This window comes from Camelus ferus, chromosome 17 (assembly GCF_009834535.1).
Source record: "Camelus ferus isolate YT-003-E chromosome 17, BCGSAC_Cfer_1.0, whole genome shotgun sequence".
NCBI lineage: Eukaryota > Metazoa > Chordata > Mammalia > Artiodactyla > Camelidae > Camelus > Camelus ferus.
This window is the reverse complement of record NC_045712.1, coordinates 18,928,438-18,945,514: the sequence shown is the minus strand read 5'-3', so window position 1 is coordinate 18,945,514 and position 17,077 is coordinate 18,928,438. Positions and strand designations below refer to the sequence as shown.

Below are 17,077 nucleotides of genomic sequence, written 5' to 3'. Positions count from 1 at the left end.
CCCATCCACCTCCCCCAACCTGCAGCCCTAGCCGAGTCTTCTTCTTCCTCTGAGCTCCCAGAATACCGGCCATCAGGCTTAGACCCTCCAGGCAGGAGATTAGAAGATTATTTAGGGGGAATCTGCCAAGCCTAAGAGAAACAAGCTAAAGATACTGAGGTCACTGGTTCTTAGAAAATTTATCTTTTGTAATCTCAGAAAGATAAAAAATTGCATTACATTCAGGATGCTATTAAGGAAAAAAAAAGAATACTTAGAAATAAAAAAGATAATAGTAGAGATGAAAACTCTTTAGAAGGGCTAAACTGTAAAGGAAATGTCCCAGAAACAAATTTTAGTAGGAAAAAAATGTTTAACATAGGCAGAAAATAGGAGAGAAAAATAAGAATAGAGGACCAGTCCAGAAGGAAAACAGCAGTTCCAGAAAAAGAAAGCAAAGGGCATTGGAGGGGAAGAAATAATGACCTAATACAGGAAAATACCAAAGAACATAAGACTATTAGTTTCTAGAATGAAAGGGCTGAGAGTATTCAGCACAGAGAATGAAAAATAGACCTACATAAAGCCACATGGAATTCAGAAACCAAAGTCAGACAGAAGATCCTGAAAGCTTCCAGGGAGAGAGAATTAAAAAAAAACAACAACAAAAAAACCCCACAACCAACAGAATCAAGAATCTACTGCTTGAACCTTTAACAGCTGCGTTGGAAACTAAAAGATAACAATGTAGGTCTGAAAAAGTCTGAAGAACAACTATTTCCAATGTGGAATTCCACATCAAGACTTGTTATCAATCAAGTGTGAGGGCAGAATAAAGACATTTTTTTAACATGCAAAGTTTCAAAAAATGTATCTGCCTTGCTCCCTTTTTAGGAAGCTGACAGAAGGTATCTCCACCAAAAATCAGGGAATTATCTAAGGAAAGGGAAGGCATGGGTATAGAAATGGGTTTCAGCAGGAGAAAGGAAAAGCTTCTCCAGCATGACGGTGAAGGGAGGTCCTAGGATGCCAGCTTTGCCGCAGGTGCAGGGGCCACCAGTTCTGCTTGGAGGAGGCTGGTAGATTCTGGAAGGTGCTCCTCAAGAAGATAAAACTGATGCATTTTTGTGTTCAAGTGAGTTGAGAAAAGGCTTAGATGGAGAGTTTGGAGTTAAATAGAAAACTGAAAAAGAAAAAAAAAAGACTGCCAGTTGACAGGCATAGTAAGCACGCGCTTTGGCTCGGTTGTGAATATCATTTACCTAATGTAAACATGAATATTGCACTAAATAAAATTACAACATGACCATATTGAAAGGATTAGGAATAAGATGTATGTGGAATGAGATCAGGATTGTGAAAGAGAACTTAATCCTCATCTTCCATAATGAGAAACTTACAGATGATGCCTAAAAGTGAAAAATCAACATATAATATGAACATTCCCCTGTGCCAGAAGAGGAGCTTGAAAGAGTTGTATATGGCTGGCTCTGGGGAGTGGGGAATGGATGTGTCACCTGTTGGCAGGGGTGGTGGCTAGGGGAGTGTCACGGGGCAGATAATAATAATAAAAAAATAATTACTTGACTCTTGAAATTATGTTCCTGTGTAAGTTTGATAAAAAGAAAAACACGTTAAAATTAAATTTTAAAGTTGCTATACTTAATACAGCATTTTATCAATTCTAAGATGTATGAGTTCTCACATTTTTATAATATGACTGAAATTAGGTTGCATCTTAATATGTCTTGGACTTAATGAAATATGATGGCTCAGGATTCACTCTGCTATTGTATCTTATTTGGGGATGTCATGAGTATAATACTTCTTTTTTTTTTTTTTAATTGAAGATCGCAGGCCTAAGTCTACCTCTTCCTCCCAAAAAATTGATTGGCAACATGGATCGTGAATTCATAGCCGAGAGGCAGAAAGGTCTTCAGAACTATCTCAATGTTATCACCACAAATCATATCTTATCTAACTGTGAGCTGGTTAAGAAGTTTTTAGATCCAAACAACTATTCTGCAAACTACACTGGTAAGTAGAGGGATCTGTCAGCTACAGCCCTGTGACTAAAGGCACTTACCTTTGCTGGAGAAAACATGTGGGAGAAACTCTCCTTCCCAGTGGGGAGATGTGTGCATCTGTTACAGGGCATTATTCACTGACTAATACTTCCCTGAGCGTAACATACCATCGATGTCTAAGAAGAAGATGATTACTTCTAAAATGTTTGTAATGGCCATTTAGAAAACTGTGTAAGAGAAGTCATTGTGTCTCTGTGCTTAGAATCTTGTCTTTATTGTCTTTCCTGACAACACGGGAGTCAGCAATCCACAAAAACCTATACAGTAATCTCAGTTTGGTTTGTATTTGGCTCTGTTTTTGTTTTTACCATACGTAGTATGCCTGGTCTTTCTGGGAATTACTTTATTGTATTAATTTTTTTTTTTTTTTTTGGTGGGGGTGGTGATGGTGGTGGTAGATAATTAGGTTTGTTTGTTTATTTATTTTTTTAGAGGAGCTATTAGAGATTGAACCCAGGACCTCATGCATGCTAAGCGTGCACTCTACCACTTGAGCTATACCCTCCACCCTTGGAAATGGTTTAAACATAAGAGTGATTCAGAAGGGTCCTTTCTGTGTCTTCCCAGTTGCTCCCTGAGACCGGCTGTTTGCAAAGCCTGAGGAGGAGGTTGTTCTCTTCCAAACCTTCCCTGGCTCAGGGCAGCAGCTGGGGCCTGAGTTGGAGAGGGTGCCGGGCACACACAAAGCTAGCGTCGATGTAAGCCTGTTGTCAGCACAGTGAGTGATTAAATATTTAATACACTGTGGCATGGCCTTGAAGAGACCAATAGAAACTGTTATGGACCTGACCCAGTGACTAGAATTCAACTGATTTGTTAAAGCTAACCCATGTTTAGAGTCTAAGTGGAACTCTGGGTATCATTAATAAGCTGATTTTCTTGCTAAGAGAATACATTGTTTACACGCTACATTTTAGGTCCTCAGAACTGCTTTTGAAGTAATTAGAGGGAGACAGTTTTATTCTTGTTTCAGGGAGAGGGAAATTGAGGACTACTTGTCAGGCACCAAACTTTTCTGCATAGAAGATTTACTTGGGGAGCTTTAAAAACTCCCAATGCCAGTTCAATCAGAATCTCTGCAGGTAGGGGTCATAATTTGTAAAGCTCCCCCAGAGATTCTAACATGCAGCCAAAAACCACAGTTGGAATTTGCTACTCACAGTGTGGTTCTCTGGCCGGCAGCATTGGCGGCACTGGGAGCCTGTCAGAAATGCAGAATTCAGGCCCCGTCCCAAACCTGCGAATCAGGACGTGAGTCTGACAGGGTCCCCAGGTGATTTGCATACGTATTGAAGTTTGAGAAGCCTTGCCTGAGAATGTACCTGCCATCTCCTAGTGGAAGTGCCTGCAAGGGTGAGAAAAATGCCTTTCTAGGATGCAGCCAAATGAAGGAGTTTATTTCAAACTCACATTTACTATAAGTCACGAAATCGAGCATTGTGTTGTTGGAAGGCTTCCGTTCTTCCCCGACTTGTGGTTCGATTCACATAGGAGAAGAGGCATCACAGGCTGGGCTCCCGGGACGGCTGGCCTTCTTTCAGAGTAGATCTCCCGTGGCTTTCCTTTCCCCGTACTTCACCTTGCCTGTTCCCACAATTGTCCAACTGCGGGCCATCTGGATTGACTTCTATCAAATCAGTCCCCACCCCACCCTGTTCACTGGTTTGTCCTCATTATTTCCTGAGAGTGTCTGCTAGTGTTCTCCTGAGGTCAAGCATCGAGGTGTGGTGCACTCGTGATAATGCCACTCGTTCCACAAACCTGGAGTACCCGTGCCGCCTGGGCCACGTGCTGGCTGCAGGGCCGGGTGTTGGCGACGCAGGTGTGAGGAAGATGTGCTCCCTGTCCTCGGGGAGCTTGTACCAGAAGTGCACTGAGTCACAGAGGTCAGAGCTGGAGGGGATCTTGGAGCCGATGTATCAAGACTAACCCTCTCATTGTGTTTATCCGTTTTTTTAACCCAATTTCCTGTTGTTGTTGTCATTTTTCTTTCAGTTTTATCGAGAGGTAATTGACATAAGCCCCATTTAAGTTTAAGGTGTTTAGCATCATGATTTGACTTATATATGTTGTGAAATGAGTATCACAGTAAGTTTAGTGAACATCCATCATCTCATATAGAAACAAAATTAAAGAAATAGAAAAATTTTTTCCTTCTGATGAGAACTCTTGGCATTTACTCTTAATTTTCATATATAATGTACAAAAATCATGTTGTACATTATGTCCCTAATACTTTATTTATCTAATAACTAGAAGTTTGTAGTTTTTGACCACCTTCATCCAGTTCCCCCTCCTCCTTACCCCCCACCTCTCGTAACCACAAATCTGATCTTTTTCTGTGAGTTCGTTTGTTTCTGAAGAATAATTGACCTACAACACTGTTGATTCCTGTTATACAACATTGGGATTTGATGTTTCTGTACATTTCAAAATGATCACCATGATAAGTCTAGCTACAATATGTCACCTTACAAAGATACTACATAGTTACTGACTGTATTCCCCACACTGTACATTTCATACCAGTGATTCATTTATTTTGCAACTACAAATTTGTACCTCTTAATCTCCATCATCTATTTCTTTCCTTCCCCCATCCCCCTTCTCTGGCAACCACCTGTTTGTTCTCTGTGTCTATAACTCTATTTCTATTTTGTTATGTTTGTTCATTTGTTTTGTTTTTTAGATTCCATGTAGAAGTGAAATCATACAGTATTTGTCTTTCTGTATCTGACATTTCACTTTGCATAATACCTTCTAGGTCCATCTGTGTTATTGTAAATGGCAATATTTCATTCTCTTTTATGGCTGAGTAATAATCCTTTGTGTGTGTGTGTGTGTGTGTGTGTGTGTGTGTGTGTGTGTGTACACCATATCTTCTTTATCCATTCATCTACTGATGGACACTTAGGTTGCTGCCACATCTTGACTATTATAAATAATGCCACAGGGGACATAGCACTGTGTGTATCTTTTCTAATTAGTGTTTACATTTTGTTCTGATAAATATCCAGGAGTGGAATTGCTGAATCATATGGTAGCCCTATTTTTAATTTTTTGAGGAATCTTTATGTTGTTTTCCATATTGGCTGCACCAAGTTACCTTCCCAGTGCATGCAGGTTCCCTTTTCTCCACCCTTACCAACACTTGTTATTGTGTATTTATTTGTTGTCTTTTTGATGATGGCCATTCTGACAGGTGTGAGGTGATATCTCTTTGTGGTTTTGATTTGCATTTCCCTGATGATTAGCAGTGTTGAGCATCTTCTCATGTGCCTGTTGCCCATCTGTAAGTCTTCTTTGGAAAAATGTCTATTCAGATACTCTGCCCATTTTTAAATTAGATTGTTTGTTTTTTTGATGTTGAATTGTACGAGTGTTTGTATATTTTGGATATTAACCCCCTAGACATACCATTTGCAAATATGTTCTCCCAGTCAGTAGGTGGCCTTTTTGTTTTGTTGATGGTTTCCTTTGCTGTACAAAAGCTTTTAAGTTTGATGAAGTCCTATTTGTTTATTTTTGGTTTTGTTTCTCTTACCTGAGGAGACATATCCAAAAAAGTATTGGTAAGACCAGTGTCAAAGAGCTTACTGTCTGTGTTTTCTCCTAGGAGTTTTATTGTCTTAGATCTTTCATTTAGGTCTTTCATCCATTTTTAGTTTATTTTTGTGTGTGGTGTGAGAGAGTAGTCTAGTTTCATTCCTTTGTATGTAGCTGTCCAGTTTTGCAAAACCGTTTATTGAAGAGACTATCTTTTCTCCATTGTATATTCTTGCCTCCTTTGTCATATATTAATTTCCCATAGAAGTATTGGTTCATTTCTGGGCTCTATGTTCTGTTCCGTTGTTCTGTGTTTGAGTGTGTGTGTGTGCACATGTGCACGTGCACACACACACACACACACACCAGTAACATACTGGTTTTGATTACTGTAGCTTTGTAGTATAGTTTGAAATCAGGAGCATGATACCTACAGCTTGGTTCTTCTTTCTTAAGTCTTTTTGCCTATTTAGCATCCCTTGTGTTACCATACAAATTTAAAATTATTTGTCCTAGCTCTGTGAAAAATGCCAGTGGTATTTTGATAGAGATTGCATTATTACCTTAGGTAGTATGGTCATTTTAACAAGATTAAGTCTTCCAGGGGAGAATATAGCTTAGTGGTAGAGTGCATGCCTATCATGTACAAAGTCCTGGGTTCAACCCCCAGTACCTCCATTAAAAATAAATAAATAAATAAACCTACCCCCCCCCCAAAAAAAAACACATTTAAAAAGAAAAAAGAAAAAAAAGATTAATTCTTCCAATCCATGAACACAGCATATCTTTCTGTTTGTGTCATCTTCAGTTTCTCTCATCAGGTATTTGATTCTTTTTGATGTGATTATAAATGGGATTGTTTTCTTACTATCTCCTTCTGAAAGTTTGTTGTTAGTGTATAGAAACTCAGCAGGTTTCTGAATGTTAATTACATGTACTACAACTTTACTGAATTCATTGATGAGTTCTAATAGAACTCTCTCAGTTTCATACATGAGAGGCCCCCCAAGAAGGAAGCTCCCTAGGGTTGCACATTTGTATGGCTGTACAAGTGTTCAGTGTCTGAATGGTTCCCAGTTACAGTGCTGTCTGGTCCCTGGAAGGTTGTCTGCTCCTTGTATTTCCTTCTGTACCTCTCTCACCTGCTGCCATGGTCCCGATCTTTCTCATTTCCCCCAGCACGGCAGACAGGAGTCCAAAGCAGATGTGGGCGGGCGTATAAGAAGGCTGCCGGGGACTCCTGCCAGACCCCAAATGCTCAAGAAGTTGCTGCTATTGAGGGGCACAGTTTTGATGAAACAATAAGGGGTGGATGCTGTTTTCAGAGGTGCTGATTTATTTCCCCCTTTGAGTGAAACGTCAGAACTTGTCTTACCTCTACACTGACTCACTAGCAGCCTCAGGAAGGGGAAACCCAGGCCGCCTCCTCCACGCCCGTCTGACTGAGCCATTCCCCAAAAGCCAGGCGGACTTGCCCAGGTCGCCCAAAACGCACAGCGTGGCCCATGGATCCTGAGGGCAGCCTGCACACCTCCAACCTGTGGCACTTCCCTAAGCAGAGCCACTTCCCCTTTCTATGGATAATGTCTCTACCTTATTATTTTCCAAATGTCTGCAGTCACCACCCAGCTTCACTTCAGCAGGATTTGAGTTCTGTGTTCAAGTGTGGCCGAAATCACCATGGCCACGTTTCCTGCCTGTTGTCCTGACTGAGGTCGAAGGTACTTTGTTGGAGGGGAACTGTTGATGCCACCCGTTCCCCAGGGGCTGAGTAACCAGCAGCTCTCAGGACAGCAGCAGCTGCCTCCCCTCCTCCCTGAGTCCCCAGCGGGGATTGCTGGTCTTTTTTTTTCTTTTCCTTTTGTTCTCTAGAAGCTGACCAAATCCACAGGAAGGAAATAGAGGTCCTTGGTGCTCTGGGTGTAGGGGTGGGATATTGTGGGGTGTTCATTTGAATTAGAAAGTCTAACTGAGGGCCAGCTGTTGCACAGGCAGAACAGGTGTCTTCCAGTCATGGGTTTGTTTTGGGGAAACACACACACACATACACAAACCCCACCTTATTCATCTGATTAACCAGGTGTTTTTGTCATTTAAAAGCCTCACTGCACTGCAGTCATCTTCTCACCTTAACCGCTCTGATTAAGGAAGCATTTAATGTCCACACAGAAGCCATCTGAACCAGAAATCGGGAGGCTGTATCCTGAGCCCAGCTTCGTCAGTAGCAGCACCCCCTCTGTGGACCTCGAGGTCCTGACCTATCACACAGGAGCAGGGAGGGGAGAGGACCAGAGAGGGTGGGAGCTCCCTTCTGGTCCTGAAACCTCGGGAATCCCATCAGCGGGTCAGGCAGTAGTGGGCTCCAGGATGAGAGGAGGGAGGGAGGGAGGGAGGGATTGGGTGGGGTAAGGGGTGAGATTATATTCAGAACAAGGGCAGGATCCCTGGAGAAGTTGGAGGCCCACATCTGCTGTGCAGGCTGCTGTAGTAGTTTTGGGATCTGGAGCCGCGTCTCAGGACTGGAGGAGTCAGTGTTTATTCCCTGTAGTCACCCCAGGGGGCTGGGATCTCGGAGCTCAAAGGCTGTGCACAGCGGGGGCAGCTGGTACGTTCTGAGCTGAGAAGCCTAGCTCTGTGGGACTCACGGCAGGGACTGAGGCATCGCTCTGCGTTTTCTGTCTGGGGCTGGTTTACCAGCATTTACTGAGCTTGCAGTCCGCCCCACGGGTCCGTCAGTGCTGAGGAAGTAGGGCAGATGCCTTCCTTTTCCTGGGTATCACGTTCTGATGGGAGAGAGTGTCCACATACGTTGAACATGTATTGAACCCTTAGTTCTTACTTCATCGAATATTTATTGAGCACCTACTGTGTGCCAGGTGCTACGAATACAGCATCAAGGAAGGAGTGGTCTGCCGACCCGACTCCTACCCCAAGGCACTTCCGCAGAGAGACTGGCCGGTGAGGACTGTGGCAGGGTAAACACCAGGCAGCACTTTGAGGGTGAGGGGAAGGGTGCAGATGGTCCAGATCTGAAGATGGAGGAAGGCCTCCAGGAAGAAGTGATACCTACCCAGAGATCTGAGGGGTGACTAGAAGTTAGCCTGGCCAAGAGACAAGGGCCAGTGCTGCAGGAGAGAAATAAGTGTTTTTGTACAGCTGTGGCTTTGCCCAGTTTTAAGATACTTCTTTCCAGTCAGAGTCACAGTCTAGTGGAAGACTGTCGCCTTGGTGGGGGACAGAATCCCATAGGAGGACAGATGCAGCGTGGAAGTGCACGGGGGAGGGAGCGGCAGACTTGGGCTGAGCCTCAGAGGATGGATTGGCAGCAACAGAAAATTTGGAGGGGTGGGGGCAGCCCAGTCTCCTGGGGCCGTGGCAGGCAAATCTCAGACGGAGTGAGGCACGCACGCTGTGGGGGTAAGGCAGAAAGGCAGGGTAAAGCCAGGGCTGGGTTAAACACTGAGGTTTAGAAGCTTGGTCTTGATTTGGTAACGAAAGAGGTGCCAGTAGAGGCTTCTGAGCAGAGGAGGAGATGTTCAGGATTGAAGTGTATCGCCTGCATCTGGGGAAGGGAAGGATTAATATCAGGAGCATAGTAGTCATGTGATTTACCTGGCAAACAATCATAGTTCCAAGGAAAGAACATGTCCTTTCTACAATTCCCTGACCCCTACGGTGAAAAAAGCTATTTTTCAGTCCTTAATATATCAGTACCAAGTCTAGCATGTTCCATTTGCTCACAGCTGTCTCCCCCATCCCTAAAACAACGTATGACACACAGTAGCACATAGTAAGTACTGCTGAATAATGATCTTATGGAGAATTATGAGTCACCGTTAGTTCTGACTGTCCTTTCAGCCTCTTAGAATGACATTGTACTGCATTTTGAAAATTACTTTTCATAATCCTTCTCGAAGTTGTTGTGGCTTTCACTTAAAATCATACCTTTTTAAATAGTTTATGTTCAGGTTATTTTGGAAATACTGAAAACATTTTATATCAACATTACCTCTAGAGGAGGTGTGGCGTTCCCAGTGGTGGTTAGGAAAACTTACCTGCTTCTGCCGCACCTGGCCCCCCGGGGATGGGTTGTCACTTTGGGCTGGTTGAAACAGATGTAAACAGTCTACTTGGTATTTGTCATCTTATATTTTCTTACATGCAGACAGCACTGACACTTTATACGTTGAGTCAGTAAACCCGTAGCTAGTATACTGTTTTCTTCCTGAAATCTCTTAATTCATAATGTACTATAAAATATATCGAAGTGATACTGTTTGCCAAGCTCTCAGCATGGTAATTTGAGACTAGGTCATTTTGACACATGGGTAACATTTCTGCCGAACCCCTCATGCCTCACTGGTCTGCCTGGACTGTAATTAATGCTGGGCGGAGGTGCGTTCAGTGACTATGCAGGATTGCTGTTTGCTTTCAGGGTTCCAGTCTGTCTTCATTCACTCACTGTGCTGAGGGAAAATTGCAAATTATAGATGTTGCTTTTTGCAGGAAATGTAAAAGCACAGTTATTCTGATAATTTCTTTATACAGTGAAACTTCCTCTTTTCATTGTCCTCTTGAAAGGGGGAAACGTTCTCATGATAAACAGACATAAAAAGACGGATGGATTTTTTTCCAGTAAATAGGCATTTGGTGATTTCCCACAATAGAACTGTGTTGTTGCTGTACATAGATGTTTTTCTAAAACACTGGCTTTTATTTCCAATATATATTTAAGTCTAATCGCTTCTTTGTTGGTGAAAGCTATAATTTCATGAGGAATGAAGATGGGATAAATATCACTTGCAGCAACATTAAATGCTATTCCAAGCTGACCTTACAACACGTTCTGAGTTTTGTGTTCAAGTTGTTGTCAGGTGCATGTATTGAGTTCCTGGCTAAGCCAGCTAGTTTACATATTTTAGATCTTCCAGTTTAAGTAATTACTCCATTAGTAATTACTTTCTTTTCTCTAATAAACTTTTTATTTTGGAATAATTTTAGATTTACAGAAAAAATGGCAGTGGTAATATAGAATTTCCCTGTACCCCTCACCCAGTTTGCCCTAATGTTAGCATCTTATATAAACATGGTACATGTATCAAAACTAAGAAATTAACACTGGTAATTACCATTAGCTATAGTTTTATTCAGATTTCACTAGTTTTTCCACTAATGACCTTATTCTGTTCTAGGAGCCAATCTAGAATCCCACATTTTATTTCGTCTGTGTTCTTTCTCTCTCTTTTTTTTTTTTTTTCTTTTTTTGGCTTTTTTTTTTTTTTTAAGTTTTTTAGGAAAGTCGTAGACCATAAGAATTTTATTTGGAAGAATAATTTCTTAAGTGTATGGTACTTTCCTGATATGGTTGACTAATGATTTTCTAAAATGTCTTTGCAGAAATTGCCTTACAACAGGTTTCCATGTTTTTCCGATCAGAACCAAAGTGGGAGGTGGTGGAACCGTTGAAAGACATAGGTGAGAAAATGGCATGCCTGGTCTGTTAAAAAAGGTCACAGAACTGGATTCTTTGTCCTATTTTCTTTATAAGTATCCCAAGAAAGCTTTAATGCAGGTAAACTGCATAAGAAACACAGGTGGTTTCTTTTTCTTTTTGCCTCTATACTTTTTGAGGATGCAGTCCTTAACTTTTAATATTTAATCAATCTTGGTGAAAGTCCCATCTGAGGATTTGGATGGGAGTAACTAATAGTTTCAGAACCATCATTCTTTCCTCATCTTTTACGCTAAATCTAAGCTGAAGTGCTGTTTTTCTATTCCATGAGTAGGGTAATTTCTTTGCTGTTTTTTAGTGCAGACTTTACCATGTAAATATTACCAAATGGTGGTTTTACTGGTGCCTAAGTAGCTGTGAATAAAATTGCCAAACTTAATTTTTATTAATCACTTGGTCAATGAAACTTATATCCATTGGTATAAAATCATATAGCTATAAACACATCTCTGTTTTTATGACAGGTTGGAGGATAAGGAAGAAATATTTCTTGATGAAGATTAAAAATCAGCCAAAGGAACGGCTAGTATTAAGCTGGGTAAGCTAGTTTTTTGACTCAGACTCATTTCAAGGCTTTAGATGGGTTTATGAAAGCAGGTATTGATAAGAGTATTACAAAATTGTACTGTGTTCTTGAGTGATGTCGTTAAGGCCTCCTAGAAGGAGAGTCATTTTAAGTTCCTTTGCTTATGCATTCAGTAATATCAATGTGATTATATCTGATCGACTAGTAGACGTTTGGAAAGAAATAGGAACCACTTAAAATAGTTCTCTATTTTAAATAGCAGTTTGTTTTAGAGAAAATACTTTCTTTTGCCTCTCATTTTGGGAGCTCTAGTGATGCATTTGGTTAATAGAATTAGATAAAAGTTGGTTAAGTCCTAGTATTTACATGTTTATATACTATTTCTTCAGAGGGGTTTTGAGGCAGCAAGATATAATGTGATTTTTATCTTTGGTTTGTAGTCGTATCTTTAGACAGATTAAAAAAAGGGAAAGACTTAACAAGGAATTTTTATTTTGATGACCAAGGCAGTGGCCTGATGTTTCCTCCCGTGTTTCCAGGCTGACCTTGGTCCCGACAAGTATCTGTCAGATAAAGATTTTCAGTGTCTAATCAAACTTCTGCCTTCCTGTTTGGTGAGTACAGGTCTTTCTATTATTCTTGGTGCTGATGACAGTTTCGTAATGTTTTCTTGTAAGTGACCATGGACAGAAGAGCTGAAAATACTTTACAGGCTCAAGAGAATGGGAGAGGTACAGTGGATTTCGGTTCAGACTGAAAATGTTCAGGGCTCCTCTCGTAGACCAGAGGCCATTTAAATGGCACTCGTGACCTCTACACAATCCGTGAAACATGCAGTAGTTTAACTTTTGCGTTTTAAGCAAATATCAGAGTAGGAAAGCAGCCACTTCTCTGAGCCTCTTGTTCTCGGTGAAGATTTTATATCAGTGAAATTCAAAGATCTCTTTCTAGCCTGAAAAAAACAGAATTAATAGAGGTTTAGATAAATTGTATGAGGGATTCTAATCCAACGCTTTCCGTGGAAAGAATTACGTGTATTTCAAAATATATGCAGAAAGTCTTCAGGAAAAGGCCAGAAATTTGAGTTAGCATTGATGTTCTTTATCTGTGGTCTGCATGAGGATGTGGGACCCTTGAATGAGTCACTCACGGACTAAGCACAGTTCCTCTGATCTGTCCAGTTGGTTTGGCGAGTTCGTTTTGAAGATCCAGTGTTTTGTCAAGCTGGCAAAAGCAAGCTTTCAGTGAGGTGTGATGCCTGACCTTTGGGTTTGATTAATTGTCTCACGCAGGCTGTGAGCACCCAATTCTAAATTTCTTTTAATGTATGTGCTTTTTAAAAAGAAGATAGTGTAGGTATGTGGTGCATGTTAATTATAGAAAGAAAACACAGAAAATAAAAATAAAATAAAACTTGTCTATAATTCCAACCAACCAGAATTACAAACCCAAATGTCCAATTGTTACTTTTCTAGAATTTTAAATGATTATTTTCAAAAAATTGTATACTTACTGTTTTAAAACCTGATTTTGTTGTTGTTGTCAATGGTATATACCATGAACGTATTTTGTAGTTAATAAAGGTAGTGTAATTTCATTAGTATTGTTTGCATGGAATTATCATTGACTGTACCTCAATTCATTCAACTAATCTACTAGACATTTGGATCTCCTCTTGTTTTTGCTCTTATTAAAAAAAAGTAATAGTAAACAATTTTCACTAAACATCTGTACCCATACTTAATTATTTTTATAAGATGACTGGAATTAATTAGTAAGTAATTGTAGGGAGCTATTTTGAGACTATGTAAATAACCTGTTCTTTACCAAACCCACTTGTTTCAGCATTCATAGACATTTTCTAACTCCGTCACTCCTCTTATATATTTATTACTTGGCATTCTACTGTAAGAAAGAGCTTCCTGTTCTCTCTTCTTTATCTATTTATATCAATATGGACTCAAGGATTTTTATTTTATTTGTTGGGTTTCTTTTTGAGGTGATGAAAATGTTCTAAAATTAGATTGTGTGGCAGCCGCACACCTCTGGATATACTGAAAATCATTGAGCTGTACACTTTAAACAGGTGGATTATAAATGGATGTGAATTACATTTCAATAAGGCCATTAAAATATCAACAGCCACCGTTTTGATGTGATGATCAGCGGAAACTTCATGATCAATCACTATTTTTCTAGGCACACCTTCCAGTCCCCAACCCACTTGATCCCTGCCTGTCAAATTCTCGCACAGCCCAGCTCCCAAGGTTTAAAATCTTCATGTTACTCGTTTGAGCTAATGGACACTAACATCTGAAGCCAGTTGGTCCATGTAACCAAAATTCCAGGTCATATGAGGACTTCCCTTTCAGTCATTAAATAATGTGTCTTGCTCCCCAGCCCACTTGGTGGACGTCAGTGTCCTTCTCTCAGGAGGACAGTGTGAATCATCATATTACACACTCCAGCAGAGGGACAGGAAGAGTCATGCTAGCTGCCCTGGAAAGGGGCCAGATGCCAAAAAATGCTGTTTTTGCTTGTTTTCTAGCTGTTAAGCTCCCTGGCTGGGCACCAAACAGCAGTGTGGACTGTTAGGCCAAGCTGTGAGTGCTACACACTGATCCTGGTTCCCACTTGGTTGTGCTAGGATTTGGCTGTATTCTTCACCAATTTACAGAGGCAGAATATTAAAACCACTATTCCAAAAACTCAGACTTTCCCTCTCATCTGTTATTATACTTTGGTCTGAACTGCACGAATATGCACACCAAAGCAGGTGCCCTCACCCAGGGAGCTTAGTAACACATCCGTTACCCACTCCCTTTGGTCACTGTAATTTATGTTCCTTCTCTCATCTAAAAAATGAGTTACTAGTTGATCATCTAATGACTTGAAAACGCCATGAGTTCAGGGAATATTCTGCATTTATATGCAATTAAATTATCAAGCTGATACTTGACTCTATAACCAGATCCTGGATCTACGAGGACCTAGATGCTGACGCAGATACATGTGAATTTCTTTTCTGTTTTGGCAGCACCCTTACATCTATCGTGTTACCTTTGCCACAGCTAACGAATCCTCAGCGTTGCTAATTAGGATGTTTAATGAAAAAGGAACTTTGAAGGACCTGATCTACAAGGTAGTTGTGGTGCAAGTTCCTGGTCATAAAGAAATTCTCACGTTCTTTAAGAACTAGTTGATACTTGATCCCTAAGCTTCCACACGCGAGGCCCTGAGGATTTAATTTTCATTTTATTTGCGGTTTATTTTTTATTCTAGCAATAGAAACTACCTGATTTGATCAAAGAGCATTCCTTTCCCCACATGAGGGAAAGTTGGACATTTCATGATTATACCATTGCATTGTAGGCTGCTCTTAGGTCAGTTTTAAAGTTTATGTCTTTCATTTAAGAAAGCAATGTTGAACTATCTCAATAAAGCTGGAAAAAAAGTTTTTTAAGAAAGTAATACTGAGAAGCTTTATGTAAAAACTCATAGGAAAAGAGATCAAATTTATGATTACAAGAGAGGGAGGGCTGGGGGAGGTGGGGAGGGGGAATTGGATGAAGGTGGTCAAAAGGTATAAACTTCCAGTTATAAGATAAATAAGTAATGTAACAGAGAACTTGATAAATACGATTAACACTACTGAATGTTAAAAAAAAAAAAAAACAATACCAAAAAATTGTAACAGTATACAAGACTTTGGTGTCCGCTAAGGTCAAGACCAGGAGCATCTTGTAGAGAAGGGGTGGAACCCAGGTCAGCCTCCTTCTATTCACTATATAGACCGTTGTTCTTAAAAGCCCACATCCTACCAGCTGGACTCACCTGGTGACCCCAACCACTTCAAGTCTTGCCTATTCAGGGAGGCTGTGTATAGAATTCCACCCCCCTGCTTGCTACCTTCTTATGTCCTCTTTGTTCCTTTCCAAAGGCAAAACCAAAAGACCCATTCCTAAGGAAGTACTGCAACCCTAAGAAGATTCAAGGCCTTGAACTCCAGCAAATAAAAACATATGGGCGGCAAATATTAGAGGTAAGAGGTATTTAATTTCTGTTTAAGTTGCATTGGAATTCATCCAGCATCACAGTGTTCTTTTGGGAAAGTTCTCAGGCGATAGCCGAAATAGTTTAAGTTGTCTGATCCCATATAAACTGATGGCATTACCGTATTTTATCCCCAAAAAACAAATATTTGAGACTAAGGCAGTAATTTAGATCAACAGCATTCCAGAAGCTTAGCTGTTGGAATAGACTGTCTGATTTTTAAGAACTTTTATTGTGTGGATACCAACTTTTGTGTTATTTCTGGTTGATCTTTATGTTTGTGCCAAGATTCTTGCTTTTGTTGTATCATATACACAAGCATATGGCTCCCTTACAGAAGTCTGACTGTCCTGAAAGGCCTTTCCCACATCACCCCCTAGTAGCATTCACCAAGCTTCTTGGATTGTCCAGCCCTATCAGTGAAAACAATTTAAGCACGACCCCCCCCCCCAGAGTTTTATATATTTAACTATTATGTACATGTGTTACTACTAACATATTGTGTGTATTATAAGTTAAGAAAGAATGAGATTAAAAACAAAACAGGTAGAGAAGCTGTACCATTATCTTTCCATCCTCAGGGGATTGTCTTGGGCACCCCCTTTGGCGAGCACTGCTCTGGTTCATCAGGCCTTTGCAGGGCTGTGTGCGGGCATCTCTGTTACTGGCTGAGCCACTGTTTATTAAATGGCAGTTGAAAAGTTTGCTTCTTTTTTTGTGGGAGGCTGTCATGTGTTTCTAATAATAAATAGCCGAATATATTCTGAGGCAAGACAAGATTAGAGATGTTTTCAGCGCAGCCCCTTTTCCTGAATAATTGGCCGAAGCTCTGGCACTACAGCTTTATTCATCTGTGCCGGAGGATCTTTGCCCTGAAGAGAGCTGGCTTGTTGGGATCAGAAAGGGCTTACAGTAGAGGCTTTTAGCATCAAAGCTGTGAACTCCAAGCAGACACAGGCTGCTTCTCTGTTCTTTGGAAATGAGGGAGCTTGGCGTCGCGTCTTCACAGCCGGAAAGGATTCAGCATCACTCCCTTTTCCAAAGAAGTGGATGGAGGTGGCATTTCTCTTCAGGTGTCTCTCCAGTGACCTGTTTGGTTTTGTTTCAGAATATATTAACTTAAAAAACAAAGTTTCACCTGTCTTATATCTGAATGAATTTTGGTGGGGGCAGGGAATGTAACCTCTACATATATTTCACTAGGTACTAAAGTTTCTACATGACAAAGGATTCCCTTATGGGCATCTTCATGCCTCCAATGTGATGCTAGAAGGGGACACTTGCCGGCTGCTAGACCTTGAGAATTCCTTGTTGGGCCTTCCTTCCTTCTACCGATCTTACTTCGCACAATTCAGGAAAATCAATGTAAGTTGC

General features: G+C 40.8%; 1 protein-coding gene across 8 annotated transcripts in view; it reads left to right on the top strand.

The window, feature by feature from the left end:
- Positions 1 to 17,077, top strand: part of PXK (PX domain containing serine/threonine kinase like) — a 68,780-nt gene that overhangs the window by 30,610 nt on the left and 21,093 nt on the right. For all 8 annotated transcript variants that reach the window (XM_032458187.1, XM_032458186.1, XM_032458193.1 and 5 more), the window contains exons 4-10: positions 1,830 to 2,016; positions 11,010 to 11,087; positions 11,589 to 11,662; positions 12,190 to 12,264; positions 14,688 to 14,792; positions 15,591 to 15,692; positions 16,907 to 17,068. In XM_032458187.1, the coding sequence (XP_032314078.1) occupies positions 1,830 to 2,016; positions 11,010 to 11,087; positions 11,589 to 11,662; positions 12,190 to 12,264; positions 14,688 to 14,792; positions 15,591 to 15,692; positions 16,907 to 17,068 (783 nt within the window). The remainder of the gene's footprint in view (positions 1 to 1,829; positions 2,017 to 11,009; positions 11,088 to 11,588; positions 11,663 to 12,189; positions 12,265 to 14,687; positions 14,793 to 15,590; positions 15,693 to 16,906; positions 17,069 to 17,077) is intronic.